General features: G+C 35.2%; 1 protein-coding gene across 1 annotated transcript in view; it reads right to left on the reverse strand.

Annotated features, from left to right (window-relative positions):
• The window catches only part of RASGRF2 (Ras protein specific guanine nucleotide releasing factor 2), a gene marked incomplete at its 5' end in the record, with an annotated part of 128325 nt that continues 110205 nt past the window's right edge, over positions 1 to 18120 (reverse strand). Inside the window, 9 exons of the mRNA XM_083357247.1 lie at positions 1 to 135; positions 1708 to 1776; positions 2474 to 2591; positions 3553 to 3632; positions 4111 to 4308; positions 4886 to 4970; positions 6147 to 6250; positions 9625 to 9685; positions 11905 to 12017. Coding sequence (XP_083213373.1) covers positions 43 to 135; positions 1708 to 1776; positions 2474 to 2591; positions 3553 to 3632; positions 4111 to 4308; positions 4886 to 4970; positions 6147 to 6250; positions 9625 to 9685; positions 11905 to 12017 — 921 coding nt within the window. The 3' untranslated portion in view covers positions 1 to 42. The remainder of the gene's footprint in view (positions 136 to 1707; positions 1777 to 2473; positions 2592 to 3552; positions 3633 to 4110; positions 4309 to 4885; positions 4971 to 6146; positions 6251 to 9624; positions 9686 to 11904; positions 12018 to 18120) is intronic.

Genomic DNA, 18120 nt, shown 5'->3' on the forward strand with positions numbered 1-18120 from the left:
ATTAAACTAAGTTCTTGATAGCTGAAGAATAATACTAATTTCTCAGGCTGGCAGTCTGGGCTCAATTGTTAGAGATAGTTCGTACAGTGTGTCCTCATCTATGATGAGACTTTTGTCCAACAAGTACTGAGTGACCTGGGAAAGCAAGAATATGAAACAATTGAATAGAATTATAGTTTTTCTCAAAATGAGATGTTTCGATCTTGATACAAACAAGAGAGGAAGCAGATACGTAATTTAGAAAAGAAAAGAAATACTTTTTTTTAATGCAGATGGTAGGAGGTCATGGGCCTCAGTCAGACAATTTAACTTGCCGTAACCCCTATCTAAGCAATGTGGCTAAAAATCACCTTCTTCTCCACATCATCTCACTCAATGCAAAGTGACTGCTACTTATACAGATCAATCTAGAGAAGGAACCCATGTTTTGTTTTATGTTTCCTCTTTGGCTTGTATGGTAACGCAAAAAGAAATCGTGAATAGTAGCCAGCAGTGTCCAGATGGCAGCAAGGGATCTTAAGTGGCATCAGCTGATCATGGTGTCACAATGCAAACCCTTCTCCTTTTCTAGGTGGTCACATTACACAAATGCACAAAAGAAGGAGAGCTTCAGCAAATATTGGGATACAGCTTGTGCCACTCTGTTCTCCCCTTGCCCCCCACCCCACCAGCTGTTATATTACTATTGTAGATCACATTGCCTCTGAATATAGGTACTCCAGAGCCCAGAATTACAGTTGTAAGTTGTGCCAGTCAGTAAACAGGACATCACATAACTAATTCCATTTTACAGCATTTGTGGTGGTCATTAAGTGAATCGCCATGGTCATTAAGCGAATCTGCAGTGGTTAAGTGACTGCTGTGGTCGTTTAACAAATCCACTGCCCATAATGAGTGTTTTTTGCCAGAAAAGTACAGGTAGTCCTCAACTTATACCAATTTGTTTAATGACCAATCAAAATTACAATGGCATTAAAAAGTGACTTTTGACCATTTTTCACAGTTACTACCATTGCAGCATCCCGATCAAAATTCACAATCAAGCTTGGCAAGTGGCATTTATTTATAACAGTGGCAGTGTCCCAGGGTCACATGATCACCTTTTGTGACCTTCTGACAAGCAAAGTTAATGGGGAAGCCATATTCACTTAATAACCCTGTTACTAACTTAAGTGATTCACTTAACAACTGTGGCAAGAAAAGTCGTAAAATGGGGCAAAACTCACTTAACACCTATTTTGCTTAGCAGTGGCAATTTTAGGCTCAGTTGTGATCATAAGTTGAGGACCAGCTGCAAATGCCAGTTTCCGGCAAAAAAAGTCATAAATCACAGTCATGTAACCAATGAGATGCTATAAACAGCCAAAATGCAATTATGGATCCACGAGGAGGGGCAGTTGGCAGAACTTTGAATCTGGTCATAAGTACTTCTGGGTCTGTGGTAACTTAGGACTGGTTTTAAGTTGCTGGTGTTTAACATCAGGAATTCAGTTATCTCAGCATGATCACTAAGCTTTGAAACCCAACACTGACCAATAGATACCGGCCATGAAAGCCTACACCAGTATAATGCTGAATTAAACTTTAAATCACAAATCTCTTCACCTACCTTGCTGATAAAAAAAATATGGTGCAGCATTTATTAATATATCCAGAATAAGGTAAAAACTTTATACTGTAGTAAAAAGAGATATGAAAATATTGTACCTTTTGTTGATGCTCTATTCGATAGGAAGCCTGTTGGAATTGACGTATTTCCCTGATAATATGCGATATCTGTTAAATAAGCAAGCATCAATAATCATTCCTTGTTGAATTTTAGAATTCTAAAATTGAGTTCTAACTTTTCTATATAGAATTTTCAATTTTATACAACTGTTTTCCTAACAGCATGTCCTGATTATCCAAACAGGCAACAATGCGTGTGGCTTATCAACTGCAGCCAACGAGAGTTAGGGAGGTATGTCTGATGCCACTAGGTTTCAGCCTAAATTCTGCAGTAGAGAATATTTTTTCTGTGGTTCTTTCTCTCCAGATCCTTTTTAAGAGAGGGTATGCAATATGGGTTTTTGAGTGGGTTTGAGTGTTCAATGTTTTACTGGGTATATTAATTTTGTCCTGACTTACATTTAACTAGTGTGGGTTTAAAAAATATGCAAAAAATGGGCATGGATTCTCTATTGCCAAAATGGTGCTTTTTAATCCAGTTTAAGAGTGATTTTGTGTTGCCAGAGACACAAAGGAGATTTGACTGGGTCAATGTCTATGTTATGGATGTAATGGGAATTTGGCTAATCAAGACTATAATACTGATTCTCCAAAATATGCCAGTAGATGGTGATAGAACATTGAGTGTAAATACAAGTATCAACAATTGCTTTTTAATTTCTATCCGCACTATGAAATATAATCTTATATACTGTTACCTATAAATCCTTATAATTTTTTTAAAAAACCTGTATAAAAAAATTACCATTCGCATTTTAGAAAAATTGACGAGGCCTTCTTCAGTAACGTTTGGTGTTCCTTCTTCAATAAAAGCCAAATCTGTGAGGTACATCCCAAGATATGGCACCGAAGGAGGGTTGCAACTGCAGGATAAGAAATGACAGCTGTCAGGATTATGAGTTACAGATAATCTTTCCTCACTTTTCGCTATCAAAATGTATGGTAAATAAATAGTTTTATACTTTGCATAATATCTAGCAGAAACTACTCCAAATATGGATACTTAGGACAACAGCCTTAGAAAATACTATATTTATTAGGCTGAATTCATGGCATAACAGAGTTGTTTTTAACTTTCAGATTTGATTGTTAATGTACTATTTTAATTAATTTGATTAATTGCAGGGAATTAAGTGTGTGAATAACAAGGCAACCTCCAGCCTGTAGACTATACGTAGGACACGCACCAATTCAAAAAGTACCCTTTTTCCTCTCACATATTCTTGTGCAAAAAACCCCAAAATATAATTACTTCAGTGAGTCATTTTCCTCAAAGAAGAGATGTCAAGTTTCTTCTTTATCGTCTCTTGCATACATTATATGCTCAACGAAGCTGGGGTTATTTTTCTCTAACTTATCCTGCACAGAACAAACATTCCTTGATTCCTCCTGCATGGAAGAACTGCAAAAGGACAGTTTTGGACTCAAGGGGAACAACTTTGTAACAGAAGCTTCATTCTACAAATCAGGGCGGTAGTCCAATCTGCCAGGGATGTGATGGTAAAAACAGCCATTCCTATTTCAGTTCTGTATCTTTCCTGGCTAAATCAAAAGGTCGCAAAACCATTGATATCTTCTGATTTGTTCATTACACAGATATTAGGGAGAAAAATCAGCTGAGGTTAAGAAGCAGGAGAGAGACCAAGAATATGGAAGTGAAGCCAAATTAGCTATCTCTGACATAGTTCTGATTTCAGGTTTAAATAAAAATTGTCTCTGTGACTGCTAGGTTGAAGAATCAAAAGAATAATGCTTTTTATATTTTTAGTCCTACAGATGCAAATTTTAAATCATACAATAATTAGAACAAAATAAGAGACGTACTTCTTGAGTGTTTCTCTCAGATTTTTAAATCTTCCCTCAGATGACACAATCTTTTGAAGTTTATCCATAAGAGCTTTAGTCTACGAACAAAAATGATAAGAATGTAATACAACACAGAAAATGCTTCCTAAACAAGAATTTAGCTTCAAAGAAATGTGTAGTTCTTCAAGTAATCATCATTAAACATAGCCCAAAAATAAGAGGTTGGCATAGAAAAACTTTATATGTGTATTCATTGCTTTGTTCAACTTGTTCACATACACATAAAGTCAGAATTCTGTCCTACCGCATGCTAAATATAACAGTACTGAAATAGGTGCATCACAAAATTGTTTAATTGAATCTATGGGTGCATGAGACATATACATGAAAAACATGTATTTTTACAAGAATAATATTTAAACCGTTAGGGTAATGAATCCAGAAATGCACCCTTATGAAAAGGATACCAAAATATTAGGTTTCAATAAACTGCACAATTTTCTCATGATGAAAGTAATATGGTGCTGAACAGTTATCAGTTTTCATGAAAAGTCTCAATCTGTATTAATTACTTACTTGTTTAGAAACCTTTGCCCAGGTTTTCTTTAGTCTGTAGATTGCACTTCTGTTCAAGGCTGATGTGATTTCAAGGACACCATTGTAGTTGTGTATACATCGGCAAATATCTGCCACTGCAACCCATTTCTCAATGGCATTAGCACGGGAACTGATATCAGTGTAATTCATAATTTGGGATGCTACAAGGTTGCTCATCTAAATGAAAGAACTAGCGCCATAAATATTTGCATTTACAAGACTGAATTAAACACCATTAATGATATAAATATGTCTGGCTCTTAGCAAACAAAACATATATCACAAAAATGATGAAAAGCTATCGGGCAACCCTTTCCAACCTGGTACCCGTCAAGAATATTTGAAATACTGATAACACATTTGAGAGGTGTTAAATTGCAAAAGCCTCTAATAAAATAAAACAAAACACAGAATTATTGAAGAGATAGCAAAGGAAACTCTGTACAATAGAGTCCAATAGCCTACTAGGAGCAAAAAATCAATATGACATCTAGGCAGAAATAAGAAATCAAAATAATAAGGAACAATTCATTTTATACACTCTTAATAAAATGTAATTTAGTTTCTTTTGCCATTGTTTGGCAATCTCAGCAGATTTCTTAAGATTCTACTTTTTAAAATGCTTCCTATCAAACTCCTTAGCTACTCTTCAGGAAAACTGGAATCCTTTGGTAACTTTTAGGGTCACAGAAATATTTTTAATCTACCATTCTTGTATTCTTAGGAAGTATTCTCTATTTCTATGACAACTCACATCGTTAAAATGTTGGCTGGTTTTCATAATGTAAGGTGTTCTTTCATTTTTATCCAATTTCATCCAACCCTGCCCAAGAAATTCTCTGGAAAATAAAAAAAAAAGAAACAGCAGGAAAGAGAGAATATTTATTTATATTCGCTCCATTGATTTGGAGACAGCTTTACAATTCTGGAATGAATTCTTCTCAACTACTAAAAATGAATTGGTTACATAAGTAAACGTCTTTACTAAAAGCCTTATTAAATCAGGAAACAATGTTTGTTTAAAAAAACCCCACGTTTACTTTTGTAAACTTTCTCTACCCAGATCTTTAAAGTAAGAAAAATTAGGAGACAAGTTCTAAACCTTTTATACTACAGTAAGATCGCACTGGAATCCATTATAGTCTTATTTTCCTATTTAATGTGATCATACATGAGAACAGGGCTTTTTTTTTCTCATAGAACATCCAGAACGGAGTTCCAGCAACTTTTTGGGATGGAACCTTGTAGGGTAGGCAAGGTGGGTTATATGACATGTGTGAGTTCCGGCACCTTTTTCTTTTACAAAAACAGCACTGCATGTGAATCATGTACTTTACTTCAGATAACTTCTTTACACTCATTATTGTCTTCCCTCTCCAAACAAAATATTCATGGAATATGCTTTGAAAATGGTAGTACTTTCTCTTTGCTGATATAGTACAGACATTAGGAAACATAAAGCCACCTTTTACAGACTCAAAGTGCTCATCCATCTGACAAATATACTGTATGTCAATATTGTCTGGAAGTAGTATTGAGGCTTTCAAACCAAAATTTCACAAATGATTTTTCCTAGTTTTACTTAGAGATGTAGCTAACTGAACTTGTTTCCTTTATATTCAGAATGCAATTTTCTACTTTTGAGTGGTCCTTCCCTGAATGCTACATACTCAGCCTTTAATGGACTTGCTATCTGCCCTACAGATTTCCTGAATTGGCAACAGATACAAAAAATTTATTGTTGGTTCTTTGGAGCTGTATTATGTATGGATATTTTAGCCTTTTCAGAAAATAAACTGCACCCTGCTCACAGGGAACAGCTTAGAAATACTATGCTATTACTGCATTGTGCTCTGATACTAGACTTTTATGATCCAATTATGTTGAAAGTTATGCACTGATTCCATTTCTCCTGTCTATATGATCCATTCCAATTTTGTGCAAATTCTTGTATTATCCAAATCTTTGCTTAGAAATATTTGCATTCCCCTAATAATGACTGGAATACCACTTACTCATAAGGTATGCTTCTGAAGACAATGTGATCTAAGAGAGTTATTTGTTCAGCAAGTTCCATCGCTGATAATGTTTCAAAGCATTCTGGTTTTGGACACTCTAGCTGTAAGGAAAAAAAATATTTTAAACTGTTTAAAAGGCAATTTTAACCTTTTTTATTTGTTTTCTGCAATATTAGGTTAATAGCTGTTTTATCAATTTTGTTAGTCAGATTTTATTATTTGTGGAAGAAAAATCCTGAAAGGAAACAGCACTTATGTAAATATGCTCTCTGTTATTTAAGAAAGAGAGTTACTTAGAGTACAATCCAGCCAAGTCCTCACTGAACTGATTTCAACAGAAATAAAACATAAAATACACTGGGGAAAAATCATCTTCCATAATGAATTTTCCCTTTTTCTGATAGATTATTATTTACCCAGATTTAAAAAATGTTTATCATTTTTATACATGTTAATGAATTTTTCCTCTCAAAATTTTAATATTCTATTTTATTCCTAAAATTAATACATTAAGATTTTAGAAGTTAAGAGTGCTTCCAAAAGAGCACCGACAGGTTATATTCTCATTTCTCTATCATTGAAACAGCATTTCATGAATTCTTATTTCTGAAACCCAGAATTGTTTCCCTAATGTTGTAAACTAATAAAACCATTTCATTTTCCTGGTGGCTTCCCCACTGGCTTTGCTTGTGGGAATTCAGTAGGCAAGGTTGCAAATGGTAATCATGCGGCCATGGTTCATTGTGACTAGGTTTAAATCCCTGTTATTCTGTGTTGTTGTAAAGCCCCCCATGGTCATACAAACAAAATCCAAGGGCTTGGCAACCAGGTCACACTTATAATAATTGTATCATCTCGTGTGTATATGAACAAAATACAAGCACTTGGCAACCAGCTTGAACTTATAACCAGATGCAGCACTCCACAGTCACATGATGGTCATTTTCTATCTTCTCTGAGCCTTTTCACAAGAAAGTCAATGGGGAAACCAGTAGGGAAGGCTGCGAATCACTCAGATAAGTTTCCTCATCCCCGGCTTTTCATCACTTGCATGCACTACACCTTCCTTTCTCCATTCACTTGCAAAAACCCCATGTCCTCCTGCTTCGGCTTCCATGTGCTTGTGCATATGGACACATACCCCTCAACCCTTTTTCTATGGCCTCTCTGCAGTCACACACATGCATTTATCCCATGCCCTCTTTCCCCAGCACTCACATATTTCCAACATCCCACTCCTTTTCCCCCTGCCTCCATGCACCCTACCCCCATTTCCTGTTTTCCAAATCTCCATGTACTTGCACATACGGACATACCCCATGCCCTTTCCCCAGCCTCCCTGTGCTCACACGCAGGTACCTCTTGCCCTTATTCCCCGGCCTTCCTCAGCTTGCACTGTACTAAGCAGTCCCTTCCCCCAACTCATGTGTGGTTTGCCAACTCATGTACCCCGGGGCCTCTGTCTCCCTCCAAAAGCATCTCTGCACTCTTTACCTGGGATCTTTTCACTTTTTGCTTAATTGAGTCTGGGGTTAAGCAACAATCAAGATGGCCTGGATTGCTGTCACTGCTGATGTAGTCAACATGGCACCACACTGCTGAGTGACAGCAACTCCAGCCCCAATTGTAGTCATAGCTTGAAGGCTACCTGTAGAATGTTGTTATTCAGCATTCCAGGCAATCAGACATACCCTCTTCTAGTTGTTGTTAGCTGCGAAGTCGTGTCCGACCCATCGCGACCCTATGGACAACATTCCTCCAGGCCTTCCTGTCCTCTACCATCTTTCTGGAGTCCATTTAAGCTCACGCCTACTGCTTCAGTGACACCATCCAGCCACCTCATTCTCTGTCGTCCCATTCTTCTCTTGCCCTCAATCTTTCCCTCTTCTAGTAAACCACCCCATTTCAACTAACAGCACTATGGTTACCTAATCAGAACCTGAATATTGTTGAAGTGGGTAGCTATATTTGGGGTTGTTTTCTGTCTTTTAACATTTCTTATACTCCTATAAATCCTCAGATTCTGTATATGTCTCCTCATGGATTCAGACAGACTTAAAGAGATAAAATACTCTAGATAAGGGGAAGTTCTAAAGACTTGCTAATACACAATTCTTAAAATAAAAATGCATAGTATGGGCAGAATCCTAGAGTAATCATGTTCCTACAACAGAATAGGAAAAAGAAGCTTAATGCGGTGAATAATGCTAGATCTTGAAAAAGGAGTTTGCTGTCACTGTTACATCAAGCACCTTACACGGTTAACAGATTTTCACTTTTTAAAAATAAGTTCCTGTTTATGTTTGACTTGCAAATTGCCACTGCAATTTTAAACAGCCATTGCAGGGTTTATTTGAGGAACTGCCTCCACCTGATTTACATGTACCTGTCCATCAGGTCTAACAGAAGAGATATATTGTTGTTCCTGGTGAAAGAGTTTCCTTTGGTGGGGCCCAGAAGATGGGCCTTTTCTGCCATGGTGCCCACCAAGGTGAGATTAGTCCCATCCTTGATATTCTTCTGGAAATCCTCAAAACATGGCTGTGTCAGCAGGTTTAGGGCTCTCAAAGAAATGTTGATTTAATGAGATGGCAGCAATGTTTTTAATATCAATTTTTCTTCTCTACCACCTTGCAATAAATTTTGAAAATACATACTAACCATCCTCTGCTACCAAATGTCAGGGGAGGATTATTACTCCCCTATCAGAGGGCGATAAACCGTGGTTCATTTGATGCATGGTGAACATCAAAGAAGGAAATCCAAGGCATATTCTACTGTAAAACTTTTAATGAGAAAAGAAAAGACCTAACTGACTACATCTCTCATCAGGAAGAATACAAAGTAAAAGTGAGAAAACTTTTTCTAGACATGCGCACTTAGTAGGACAAAACAGAGTAAAACCATAACATGGCTGAACTTGTGACATTCACTATGGTTACATGATAAGATAGTAACACAGGTGCAGAGAGCAGGGGAAAATGTACAGACAGAAATGAACAAAGCTGGCAAAAGTAGAAAAAACACAGTGACAATTAATAATATTGCTTGATGTCTTTTTAATTGTACCTGTTTTAGTATTTTGATTCTGCTATTGCTTTTTATTTTGTAATATTTAGAATCACTTCTCTGTGAGATGGATGGCTATATAAATAAACAATTTGTGTAATAAAATATATAAAATAATGATTTATAAATAGTTTCTGAAGGTATGACTCATTTTATATTGGTATATTGAAATGAAAGTTCCACATTTTGCATAATATCTCAATAAACCAAAGTTCATATCCATAACTATTTTGTTTCATTGTAACTACTGACCAGTTGAAACATCTAGTGATCAAAGGAAAATATAACAGAGAATTATGTGCAAAAAAGGCAGCAATAATGGAATAGTCAAGCATAATTTCCAGATTAAGCTCAATTTATATAAATTAAAAATAAACCAAACATATATTTATTTAAACAAACTCACCATCTGCATTATATCTTCTATTTTTAAGTGTGTGTCATCTTGATCCTCCTGAGAAAGTGTCCTAAAAATAATTAGCGATGTATTTTATTTCACAATGAAATTTCTGCAGTCTTTTGCACTACTTTTAATGGTTACCTTATAGGTATTCCAAGTATATATGCTTATTTATTCTACTAGTATGCTGTAAAATAAATGTAGACTCATGGTGCTTTACAAAACAATCAATAATATAAATACTTTAAACCAATATGTAATCAAAGTTACAGCAATTAAAAATAAATTATAGTTATAAATTATAGCCACAGGAAAAATAATAATAAAAATACAAATAAATGAATAAGTCATTCAAAGTTAAATAAATTGAAGACAGCAAAAACAAACTAACCAAATATTCACAGAAAAATTAGTAGCTGCTTCTGGAACATTATAGGGAATAGAGGAAGTCTTAACTGTAAGGGGAAGTATTATGCAAAGCAGGAGCAGCAATTAAGTCTCTGTGTCTCTTCTCCTTTCTTCAAGAAAGTGGGATATGATCAAAAGCTTCCCTAAGAAGAACTTACAGGATGTACCCTATCTGGACCGAGATGCCCTACGCACAGTCACTCATGCGCTCGTGACCTCCCGTTTAGACTACTGTAATGCTCTCTACATGGGGCTGCCCTTGAGGACCACTCAGAGGCTTCAGCTGGTGCAAAATGCAGCCGCGCGAGTTGTGATGGGGGTTTCCCGTTACTCCCATGTAACACCTCTGCTCCACGAGCTGCATTGGCTTCTGGTTGCCCTCCAGGTGAGATTCAAGGTGCTGGTGATGACCTATAAAGCCCTAAATGGCTTGGGTCCAGGATATCTGAGGGAACACCTGCTGCCGGCATCAAGTTCCCTTTGTCCTGTGCGCTCCCACAGAGAGGGCCTTCTCAGGGTGCCGCCAGTAAAAGAATGCCGGCGGATAACACCCAGGGGGAGGGCCTTCTCTGTGGGGGCACCTGCCCTTTGGAACCAGCTGCCCGTGGAGCTTAGGACTGCTCCCGACCTTCGATCATTTCACCGAGACCTGAAGACCTGGCTCTTCGAGCTTTCCGGCCCAGGCTGAGTTTTAATTGGGGTTTTAACTGGGGTTTTATATTTTTTTCAGGGATTTAGTTTAATCTTTTTAAATTGCTCTTAATTTTTGTACTGATGTTTTATATACCCTGTAAACCGCCCTGAGTCCTACGGGAAAGGGCGGTATATAAATTCAATAAAATTCAAATTCAAATTCAAAATGACTGCTGTCTTGAAATAATGCCTAATAAATGATAGCCATAATTTTTAATGTCTCTTCAGAACTAAGTTACCCTATGCCATGTAAGGAAGTCTTGCATTTTCAGAATGATATTCAATTGTAATGCCTCTAGTACTCTATAAATACATGCTAGATACAGTATATTCCATGCTATTTCCATACATTTATAAAACAGCATAGGGACTGAGAGAGACACCTGATGCATTTAATGTAAAACCTATCTTCAAGATGACATGGAATTATGAAAAATCATTCATTGAATACCGATGTTCAATCCCTTGCAGATCCACTGATACTGATTCTCACATCTACCATCTGTCAGTAAGGCTATCAAATGATCTGAGGTAATTGCGTAATACAAAAGTCAATTATATAGGCACCAATATAAGCATGATCTTTTCGTAGAGCAGTTCTGCCTATTTGCCCTGCTCTGAGGACAGGGTGTAGGGCAAATAATACCAGAAACAAGAGTTTTATGAAACTGTCCAGACTAACATGTTTATTATGCTATATAAGATGCTATAGAGGTTTTTTGTAGCTTTTCTTGCAGAATAATATTTTGGTGCTACTTCTTTGGAAATGTTTAAGGTATTTTTTGGTTTTTCAATTGTACCACCAAAGTGGAACTGGAAATTATTGCTTGTATCATGTAAACAAGTGGGTTGGATGAGTTATTGGAGGGACTGAGCTTCTCAGATTGCTTGTATGTAATATATTTAGAATGTTCATATATTTTTAATTTACAGTCAAACTTTTGGTGAAAAGAAGAACAAAAAGATACCAATTCTTCATGGGTACAATTTTCCAGTATATGTTCCTTAGAGAAAGATTAAAATGGCTTTAACTCTTTATAAAACAGTTGCTCAGCAACACATTTTTGTAACAAATTTTTATTTTCTCCCTTTTTAAAGTGATATACTGAAACTAAACATCTGAATCGATCATATTCCTGTTTCTTTCATAATACTTCTGTTATGAAACTCATAGATCCTCTTTACCTGAGGATATTCGCTGTAGCTTTCCTTTCTTGTGGCAAAAGGTCAGGGTCTCTCAAAACCTCTTCTAGTAGATTAAGAACACTCATCTTCAATTCATTATTTAATTCAAAATCCTGCAAAACAAAGTATTTCTGGATGACGGAAGAATCATGTTAGAGATTTAGTCTGTGAGCATGATAAATATTTTTAAATAAATATTTATCACTACATAAATACATACATTTGTTTTTGCATATTATAATTTTCTGGTTAATTTGTTTACAGTTGTTTGCACACCCTTCTGGCAATTATAATTATCTTATGTATATCAAGTTCCATGCAAGCCATTTTTGAGCAACTTTTACAATTAGTTCTTTTATGATAGTGGCATTGTTTAACCATTATCCTACAACTTAATTGCATGTTGCTTCATTAAATTTAGAACAATTACATTCATTACTTGACAAATTGGTAATAAAGTGACACACCTGTGAAAAATAGTTCTATAATCTATTATTTTTATGTGATCTACTCTTTAAAACACTAGGATACTGTTGGTAAAATGCATGAAAATGGAAGCTTAAAGTTTGCCACCATTTAAAACTGCACCAAAGTTTCACAGTTTTAAAAAATGCATCGTCTTGAAACTAGAAGTGCTACAAAATTGACTTCATTTAAATTTATTCTGAATGCTTGTAAATTAGTATCCAAACATTTTTTCACCCCCACGCTCTGGATATCAAAAATTACAGGGGTTTTAAGAGTCCTTAACTATTTTACTAGTCTTACTGTCAGCACTGAGACAACTGAGAAACTGTAGCCATTTTACCTTTTGCTTTCATTGTAGGTTTTTTTGTTGTTGTTGTTTGGTATTTTCAGATGGAGAAGGAGGGAGGGGGAAATGCTTGAGCTGTTTCAGTTAGCCATAACAATTGCAACTGTGTGAGAATCCAGCTCAATGTCAGAAAAAGTTTTGGCGGGTTGAAAAGTTGGGAAGAGAGCCCGCATTTTAGAATAATTGGTGAATGTGATTTATGACAGCCTTTCTGGGGTGGGAATTGCAACTTGTTACTTTGTAACAGGGGGAAGGGAATTTTAGTCTTGGGTTCACCTATGTAAGTGCCGATACTCTGTTTCCTAAATAAAACATTCTTTAAAGAAGAAATCTTTGCCTTGAAGTTTTTTAATTGGTTTTCATCTATTGGAACTATGACACTTACAGTATTTTGTAATATTTGCTTTTATTTCAATATACAATACATAAATTTTGCACATATGAATGTTTCTTTCCAAAATACTATTTCATTAATAGGTTCTTCAGGGGTCTTACACAAGAAAAGTGCCTCCAGAGTTCTGACCAAATTTTCCCACATCCAAGTACATCTGAAATTTTTATTCACCCAAGCATTTTTTTCATTCCATTTTAATTAACTCATTTTTAGGAGAAGAGAATCTAGGTGAGCCAAGCTTCACATTCTTTTAGGGCAATTAACAATGGTTATAATCTGTAACTACCGCATTCAAGTGAAATCATGGACAACTTTAGGCAAGAAAATCAGGATCTTTTATAACCAGAGCCCATGGATTCTAGACAATATCCAGAAAAATTATTAAAGAAAGATTTGATTTACAAGTTAAAAGCAGAAGAAACATTTCTAAGAAAACAGCACATTCATAAGATTACTGTGGAAGCAAAGCAATTTATAGAAATAATGCTGGACATCCCATGAAGTTCAGTTTGTAATGAAATAGATTTGTTTCTTGTTAAGGCAATTCAGACTTCTCCCAATATGGAATCTGAATCAAAGATACACTAGTGATTAATTAATAGGAGAGTTTATGGAAGGAGACATTATCTGCACATAATTGGAACTCAAGATAATTTTAGGTTATTAAAAGTAATATTTTATAAGTATTTTCACTGCATAGTACTTTAGAATGGGAAAGAAATGCCTACACCATATAAAATCAATAGGCAGGTAGCTGATCTGCTATGTAATTATGGAATCTCATTTATCCTTAAAAATATGTGTTATTTATCTCAATCCTACAAAATAGAACAGACCAATTTTCTCTTTCTCTCCTATTTAATAGATGTTCCTTCCTCCATTTCATAAACAAGACTTATTTCAAAAGGGATATGGTAGAAGATAGCCATCAGTGAATTCATGTGTTGAAATACCTTCTGTCAATGTTTATGCTTGAATTAATTGAACAGCACTAACTCTAGTCATTTATATTTCAGGTTACTGCAGATGTTTCAATAAAGGATTTAATCCAAAAGCTTCAACTCTCCAGCATTTTGGAGAAGTCTCTTTTATAATGAATACCATCACATGAGTAGCAATTCAGAATGTTTCCATAGAAACAGAAACAATTATCACCAGCAAAGTTCCTGAAACTCCTGCACATTTAACTTTCCACGTAGGAACAAGAGAGATCTATGTCTGAATTTTGTGCATGTCTTTTCAAATAGTTAACCAACTATGCATTTTCCTGAGATTACAGTTCTGTTTCATGTTTTGAGTTCTGATGTGCTTTTGTTTGAAAAATTATGTAACAGATTGCCCTGATATCAATTTATCTGCCTGTTATTACTTTTATAAAAAGACCTCATCCTCAATCATTTTTAACAAGACATGTTAAAAGGCCATGAGAGTAATGTTATATTAGATTGGGAATGTCATGCTTCATGTTTCTAAGGAGTAGTATAGAAGAACAGAAGAAAAATGAAATATACTGTATGCTTGAAAAGCTCTTGCAATAAAGATTTTGACAAACAATAAATAAAAGTATTTATTTGGGCTCTTGAATACACTGAAATGTTAAAACAAACATGTAATAGTTATCAGATTTTTTTTCCTGATTTTTAAAAAAATTTAAAAAAATTAATTTGTAAACTAACTGAACCTTTTAAAGTATGCTTGTGGAAATTTGAGTTAGTGTTGTCCACAAAGGATTAAATGATTAAAATCTACAGAATGAGTGGCATGGTGGGGCAATCAAAAATCAAGATCTTTTATAACCAGAGACCATGGATTTTCCAAGTTTATTCACATGCACAGACAAAAGCCTGAGGTTTCACTCATGACACACTTGTCCTCTTGCACATTTTGACAAATCTTCCTGTAGACACTCATGAACCTATCCACCCATCCCTTAGCAATTCTAGAATATACTAATGAAGTCAGGAGTTTTTTTAGTATATTCCTAGTAAGAAATGGTTATTTATGTAAGGTTGCAGTATGAAATTATATTTTTATTATTTTTTTTAAAAAAGTTGTTTGATACTGCAAGAACAAATTTCAGAGTAAATGCAGTTCATTATCCAGACAATGTTCTAAGTTCCTACTCCCTACTCAGCAAACAGAATGAGAGAGACATGAATTACAGTTTGGTATTCTCTGGTGGAATATTTCCTCTCTTGTGAGCTTGTACCAAGAGGTAGCATGTTACAGCTACTATGTAATCCATTGTCATTTTCAGAGGTCAAAGTTAAAGTTGAGATTGAGTTAAATTCTCAACAAAATGTTCCATATCTTTGAAGAAGAAGCAAAAGTTAATCTTTAATAGCCCTTTCAGTCTTCAATGCAAAACTTATATTGCATGCAAAAGCATCATATTCCATTGTCTTAAACGCAGATGCAGTTACTGTGGTCTTTAAAATATATTCCCACCTGAAACGTGCCAGAATAGAACATTTTCCTACCAAAATACTTTTCTGCTCTTTCTTACACATTTACAATTGTGTTGTGTGGTTGTTTCAGTTGTGGGTCCTTGTTTCCAACTTTTTTCATATCTGCTGTATTTACTATTTTTATTATGGGATCAAAATCACATCAACAATATGTCTAAAATGAAAAGAAAAATGACCTCTCTAACACTAGAAATGAATTGGGATGTATTACTGTACATGTAATGCCCCTAGGATGAGTTTTTACTGTGAGTTAATTTACTTTTATTTATTTAGCGTATGGCTGGTCACAAACAGAATTAAAAGCTAATTTACTGCACATGATAAAGAAGAATGCTAATAGCATTTGAAGTTCCATTATGTATTCTTACTCTTTGTCTGCCATGATAACCATGAGTGTTAGAAATCCAATGGGAGAAAAGAAGAAGAAAATGTATTCCTGTTACATGGAATATGAGACAAGGAAGAAAACATTTTTGAGTAACATAATACTTAAGAATAAGGCTCTAAAAATATATGAGTACATTTCTCAATGCACTGTAGTTATAAAGTTTTGGCACCATACTCCACAACTACCTTTTTTCCACAAGTTCAATATCTCTTGTTATGCAAATACATTTTATGTGAGGTTTTGGAGGAATGTAACTTTAGCATTGAGAGAGATAACTAGATACATTTAGAAAAATGCTTAAAAGGAGAGACTTCTGGTTTTGTGTTGTGGTGAGACAGATACAAGAAGGCAGGGCTCTGCCTTCCGTGCCCAATTTCACCCTGCTGCAGGCCCTAAAAGGGCCTAAAGTCACATCAAACAGGTGATGAAGGAGGAGGGATGCATCGATCACAGAGATTGTTATTTTCATTCAATCTGAGGAAAGCCCTCCAAACCAGCAAGGGAAAGACTGGCTACATTCCTGTGGCCAGCCATTAGCTGCTGACAACTGAAGAAGAAAAGCACTAATTAGTATCGTAAACAGCATGTTTGGAACTAGGTCAGAACATTGATCCTTTCTTTACCATTTTACAATTGAATTTCCTGGGAAAGGCTCCCATGAAGATAAAACCTCCAAACATGAACAGAAGCAGTGTTTTAATTTTTTTTTATGGGGGACAGAAATAATACTGAAGTGGAAGTAACATAAAGCTACAGCTTTGATAAATTTGAGAACTGAGATAATTGTTAAGATTTTCTTTTGGGAGAAAAAACATTTAGGTAAAATATAAGAAATCTATCTTTTGAATTAAGAGTGGAAAATGGATTTTGAATGACATCTAGTGGTGGATTTGAGTATAGCACTACAACTAGCTTCCTGGCTGCTTGGTAACTCCTAGCTTAATGGAGAACAGCTGGCAATAAAGGAAAATATTTTGGCATACTTATCATCCTGACCTTCTTGGACTATAAACACTGAACTTGGACTTTTAATCTCAAGAACTACTAGGAGAGAAAGAAAAAATTGACTTTTGACTATGTCTGGCTGGGAGAGACTTTTGAGCTGTTTTCAGGGTGGTTGAACATTTTGAACACTTTGAACATTGTGGATTACAACCTTGCCTGACCAATAATTGTTGGACACCTGAGACAAAAAAATTACTACAAAATATTGCTTTTAAGACTGGACCCATATTCTGGAACCTATTGGATTATAAAGACTACACATAAAGACCAGAAAACTAGATGAAACTTTGCTCTACTCTTATTAAGATTGGTGATACCAGAGGATCTCCGGGAATGATGCCTCAAGAAAAAAAAACACCTTTCAGAAGGAAATATATTCTATGCTACAACTAATTCACTAAACAATTGTCGCACACAAAGAGGACACAAAAAGAAATCATAATGAGACTAAAAATAATTTAGATAATATAAATGTCCAAATTAAATCTGCAAGTAAAAAATTTCTAGACAATGACTACAAAGTATGAACAAATAAACCAGAAATCAGAAGATGAAGCAGAGGAAATGGACAAGAGATGGAAGAGATAAAAGAAGGGAAATATAAACTACCATATACATATAAAATACTGCAAGACTTAACCATAACAACAAAAATGGAAAAGATGCTTTATCCCTTAGGTCTGCAAAACATACCTGATGATAAGGAAAATGGTTTTTAAAAATGGAATATAGAGCCCTCGGGTGAAATGTCACAACTTGAGAGACAAAAAATGAAAAGAGAAATTGAGGGAGAAGAAAAGTGGGAGTTGCTTAAGGAATATAAATGGGCAGAATTCCCCCCCAAAATACCCTACCTAAATTATCTTCCTCATGCTAAGCAATTTTTACAAAAATAGAAAGAAAATTCCTGGGCAATTTAATTGCCTTAGTTTGGACTTGGCAAAGAAAGAAAGTGAGAGTTAGATTTAAAAAACAGAAGACTTGACCTATTAGAGGGGGCATTACATGTTTAATATGTAATTAAACATGTTTAATTTGTTTGAATATGATTAAAAGAACGGATGACCCTTAGATATAATTAAACTTTTATAATGAAAGATATGATTTAGCATTCTTTTTTCTTTTTCTCTTTTTGATATGGGAAATA

Source organism: Vipera ursinii (genome assembly GCF_947247035.1).
Source record: "Vipera ursinii genome assembly, chromosome: 2".
Lineage (NCBI taxonomy): Eukaryota > Metazoa > Chordata > Lepidosauria > Squamata > Viperidae > Vipera > Vipera ursinii.